The sequence below is a fragment of the Geospiza fortis genome, unplaced genomic scaffold (assembly GCF_000277835.1).
Source record: "Geospiza fortis unplaced genomic scaffold, GeoFor_1.0 scaffold41, whole genome shotgun sequence".
NCBI classification, from domain to species: domain Eukaryota; kingdom Metazoa; phylum Chordata; class Aves; order Passeriformes; family Thraupidae; genus Geospiza; species Geospiza fortis.
The window spans coordinates 20,573,439-20,579,009 of record NW_005054299.1 but is presented as its reverse complement, the minus strand read 5'-3'; the positions used below and the strand labels follow the sequence as shown (position 1 = coordinate 20,579,009).

The following is a 5,571-nucleotide window of genomic DNA, read 5'->3' as shown; positions in this document are numbered from 1 at the left end:
AAGTCTAAATTGATTCAGAAGTCTTTGATGGATTCTTGATATCAAGGAATTGATTTTTAGTAAAATGACAAATATTAACATGAATACTTGTTTAGAGAATGCAGTTGTTACTTGTTTGTTTTTTTTGTGATTCATTAGGCTCCATCGTTATTGGTTCAGCTCTCATAAATCATTGGTGCTGTACAAAGCAAGCAGTGAGAGAGGCTTGTACTGAATGCTGTGTAATCCAAGGTACAGAGTTTGCAGAAATTTGTTCATGTGCTAAAATTTGCATACTGAAAGTGGCCTGTGTGAGGACCACTTAAACTATAAAACATAGATGCTTGCAAATTTCTGCAGGATTAGTGCATTCAGCATTTACAAACAGTATTCCTTTTCTTCTGGCTGATGTGCAGTTAGAAATAGCACAAGATTTCAATAAAGGCACTTTAACGTGTCCTTGTCACCGGTTATGCTGATAAGTGTTCCAGCTGTGTGAAGTGAGGAGGTAATTTCATGCAACTAAAAGTATAGTCAGCATGAGTAGGGGATAATGTGTCACTCCTAATGGTGGGCAAACAGCAGTTGTTCATGTAAGGCTTATGTTTGACTAAGCATCTAAAAGGTCAAACATATCTCCAAACTTACTGTCTACTGAAACAGTTATACCTGTTGACAGGAGATGAAATTCATTAATTAAGTATACTCTGAAAAAAACAGGTGCCAAAAAGTCCCAGAAAAGCTGAAAAAAAAATTCATAACATGAAAATTGCAGGTATAAGTACAGCCAGTGTTCTTGTTATATGTTTGACCATCTTTAAATTCAATGACATATTTAAAATAATTGGTTTTCCTGCCTAATTTTTCAACCAACCCTGTGTACTGCTACCCAAGAGTACAAGAAAAACAGCCTGTCACTTGTTTCTAAAGCACTTAGCAGGCCTTCATCAGAGAGCTTTGGGAAGTGAAGAGAACTCTTGGTTTATTTAGAAGATTTACTTGGTATCAAGATATTAAAACAATGAACAGCAGCAGTAAGTCATGAATTCTTCCTTTTTTTTTCCATTTTTTTTTCTTAGCAAACAGGACAACTTAGGATCCATGTGCCTTATGTATGGTTCCTGTGTAAGCTCTCTAAGATGTGCTCCCCCATGGCAAGATAACAAATGAAATATGGTCCTGTAGGGGGATAGAATATAAGAAAATAAAGATGGTGTAGAAAGTAATCTTACCGCTAAGGAGTTGCAGCTAGGCAAAATATCAAAGATTGGGAGCAGGCCTGACTTTAACAGGCCACAGCTGTAACCAATGAGAAAAAGTGCTATAAAAGAGTGGGGTGGCTGGTTGAGAAGGGGATGGGAGCCAGTTGGCTACTTTGTGAAGAAGAAAGAGTCGATGCTTTGAGGAGCAGCCCACAAGAAACACCAAGAAGGTATGAGACTTTCGCAATAAAGTGTGGAACCCCTGCAATAAGATGACAACATAGTCCTCTGAAAAAATATCAACTTTGGGAATTCCTTCCTTTTGCTTTTTTTTAAAAATAGATATAAATATTGAGAAGGTCTTTAAACATAAATTGCTGGTTTATAGAGTGAATTTTCTGGGGAGGCTGAGCTTGTCTATTCTGTAATGAAAAGAGAGAGTCAGTAGATGGCAATGTTGTATAGCTGTCCCAAAAGGAGACAGTCACATCAGCAAGGGAGGGAAACTTATACTCCTTAAGTAGCCATAAGGGAAAATGGAATGGCCCCTGCAGGCCTTTGGAGACTTGGCCCTTCAAGCCTACTTCGGCTGAATCCTTGTGTAGGCTTTCTGAGTTTGTAATATCATTTGTAACAGCAATTCAACATTTAAAACCCCTCGTGAAAAGGAAAACCCACTCTAATTTAAGAACATTTTAATTAAACCAGAGCATTGCCATAGTCTTTTAATAACATTTCATGATGCTACGTAAGTACAACATGTTCTTTGCCACGGAGGTTTTATTTTTAAAAAGATAAGTGTGTCTGATGCATTTTTTTTTGCTGGAATGTTAACAGATCTGTTTAACTGATCTGTAACTGCCTTTCCGTGCTCAAACTATGAAAGTCAACTCATCAAACACATTTCTCCAATGCCAAATAAAAGTTATCTCCTTAGAACCCAATGTGGTTCAGGCATACAGCAAACTAGTTTATACATGAGTTACCTTCACTAGCTCTAATCCCAAATGACTGGAAATCTCTTTGGCTCTAGCAAGTTCCACATTAGGCCTGCTGTGCTTTGCCTTCTAGAAAGTGGAAAGTTATGGGTATAATTACTTTTTTTTCCTTTTCCTAAACTACTGTGGAAAGCTATTAGAGTACTTTGATCTAAATATATAAATCAAAGCTGCAAAATCTTCCTCCTTCCAACTGTACTGAAGGCACTGGAAGGAGGCAAAAGCCTGCGGTAGATAACCCTGACATATAAAATTCATGGAACAGCTCAGCAACAGGAACTTGGAAAGACTTCTGTAAAGTATAGGAACTAGCAGATGTCTTGAGAGAAATGAGTAATAGTTTGAATAAAACAATTTTAGGTTCTGCTGCAGACTCTGAAGTCTGAAGCTCTATGTCAGTAGCCAAAAAAGCAGGCATCATTTCAGATACAGGTGAAACGTGAAGTACAAAGCTCATTGCATTCAGAGCTTTGTCTAGCAGCTCAATCTAAAAGCCAGAAATGGCCATGGATGCTGAAAGAAAAAATCAAGTAATTTGTAGCATAGTACTGGCTGTAGCAAAAAAGGACGCTGTGAACACCCTTCCTTGTTTACATGGTAAGACCTGGTTTCACTGTCTGTTCAGTTTCCCTCAAGGCAAAAAACTGGCCAGAAGAGAGACTCTGTGTCAGACTCGAAGATGTATGTAACTTAAGATGTAGTGCTAAATTAAAACTCCTGTCACACAGAGACTACTTACTATAATTTATGTCAAGGTTAATGGAGTAAAAAACATTGGAGTATTTTAAATGCTGATCAGAGATGTTGCCAATTAGTATTGCTGCAGATTTTTCGTTATATACTGAAAAGTATTTCAAAGTTTCTCACCATTTATGTCTTTTTTAAGCAAGTAGAAGGAAATAGCACAGAAGATTAAATAAACTGAAAATCCCTTGGGAAAATCAAAGGTGAGTATGAAATGTTCAAATATCTATGTCAGTGTGGTTGCACAGAAAGTGTTAGAGTGATGGAAATTCCAGTCATAACAGCTTTGGGCCAAAGTAAGACAAATTAGTTACTGATAGGAGATGCATTCAAGAGTTCATTGCAGAACATACACAGTAGCAGCTGGGAGTCATAATCAGATATTATAGATTTGACTTCAGTGTGGCTCAGAGTATTAAATAATAAAAATTATGCACAGATTTTAATTAAAAGTTCTGATTGCTTTAGTTTCTTATTTACAAAATCATAATATTCAAAGGTGGAAGGGACCCAGAAGGATCATCAAAGTCTAACTCTTGGTCCTGCACAGGACAGTGCCAAGAATGACACCATGTGCCTGAGAACATTGTTCAAACGCTTCTCCAACTCTGTCAGCCTTGGTGGTATGACCATACAGGTACAGAAAAGATTCTTATGCTACTTCAAGACTTATAAGTTTTATGAAACCATCCTGCTGATGGTTTTCTATACCCAAAATGGAGAAGTTCAAGCCCTTGTCTCTTCTGACATTTCTCACTAGTGACAGCTTTGGTAACTCCTTTGTGCAGTGCAATTTTCTTTCTATTGGTAACTAGCTTGAGTTTCTTAAACTTCTTTGGCAAAAACATTTCTTTTTTTTGAAAGGGGTATATTATGGGATCATCTCAAACATTTGAAGTAACATATTTTAAGAAGTTAAATCATGCATGTTTGATTATTGATGCTGCCTGTCAGAAGTAAGTATTGAATATATTTGTTTCTGTGGTGCTTTCAGTATTTTGTTTTAGCACAAGACTGTTTATTTCTGCCATGTTTTTAGTCTTCCAAAGGTCTCCATGTTCCAAAGCTTTGGATGAGGAGCCATCTAACCTAAAGCATGATGGAAGAGAGGCTATCCCTACTTAGTTATCCACTGTCAAGGTCATGAAATGCACATACTTATACAGGTGTTTGTTTCAGCATATTTAACATAGCTTCAGATTGGTGGTTGTGAGTTTGTAGTGCTGCTTAGAGATTTGTTTTTCTTACCTGAAGTACAATTGTACAGAAACTGAGCCAACGTCAGCTAGAACTAAGGCTTTATATGAGTGGAAAAATATATCCATAATATATTTGAAATGTTTAGTCGTCCATGAATATTTTTGTACCTACAATTTACCAGTACAAGAAATCACTGCATCAAGGCAAATCAGGTAGCGGGAGGCTGCAGTAAATTTAATTCCTTAGTTTGCTGCATGCCTAATTTGTTAGTTTATATCTGCATGAGTAATGCAAATGATTTAATCTATCAGTTGGAGGTTGGCATCATAAGTTCATAAAAGGCCTGAGGACACACAGACTCACTGACCTGAGTGCATTTTGGGTCAGCCTTTCAGGGTTCCAAACATTAGGCTGACAATATGCAGTTGTCTTCTTTGGTTACAACATAGCATTAAGAGAAAGGTTTCTCAGATTTAGATGGCAGGTGGTGTTTTGTGCCATAGGGACCCCAAATGGTTGCTGCAGGGTCCTGTTGTGTCTATGACCTATATGCTTCCCTGTCCCATTATGGCATTGTTGGTAAGAGTCAAAAATTACAGTTACAGACTCCAAAGAATTAGATGCACTAATATAGAAAAGAATAACTCTATTTTCATCTAATGGCCAACATTTGGTGTCAAAAGGGACATTGTAATTGCTGACACTTGCAGAAATTTTTACTTTTAAATTTTGTTAGGGAAGTAAGATAAGGATTTATTTTCAAAGAAGCTATCAATCTTGGCAAAAAAGAATCCTGAACTCAGATCTTATGAAATATAAAAGTTTTCAATTCAATTATTTTTTCAAGCTTAAGATAGAAAATCAATAATTCTATTAGTCTATGAAATCTTAAATTTAAGGCTCAGCTTCTGTTAATTTTCCATTTCTAGCTCTTGATTGAGAATTGTGTTAAGTTTCATAAGGTGGTATGTACAGTTATTGGGCACTTCAGTTTTTGGAGGGTGGCAGCACAAGCAGCTCTCAATTCAGGACCTGTTATCTAATAATCTAAGACCACTAACACACAATAATTTCATGAACATGCAGGGTAACCACTTTATAGTGTCAAGTTATTGTATATCATGTTGTTGTCATTTCCTGGGTGGATGCATTCATTAGGCTTAATGAGGGGGAGGGGAGGAATTGAAGAAGAAAAACAGTAAAGCAGAGCATGAAATCTAAATGAGCAGTCTCCCTACAAACAGCAGGGAGAGCATTTGCTAGACAATGATTTGTGTTTCACTTCCTGCTTAAATTTGCAAGGATTTCTTTGCCAGAGCTGAGTACTAGTAAATCTAGAAAGTTAAAGATGGTTACAAAATTATGTGCAAAATTAATAAGTGTTTTGGTTTGTGATAGTTACACTCCCTTCAGGAACTGAACATAAATCAGCATAGCTGAGGTGTTAG

The 5,571-nt window shown here is 36.8% G+C and overlaps 1 protein-coding gene across 1 annotated transcript in view; it reads left to right on the top strand.

Moving 5' to 3' along the window:
• CUNH6orf118 (chromosome unknown C6orf118 homolog) overlaps positions 1–5,571 on the top strand; it is an 18,214-nt gene that overhangs the window by 10,196 nt on the left and 2,447 nt on the right. Inside the window, 2 exon segments of the mRNA XM_031059864.1 lie at positions 2,052–2,129; positions 3,083–3,126. Of these exon segments, the coding sequence (XP_030915724.1) occupies positions 2,052–2,129; positions 3,083–3,126 (122 nt within the window).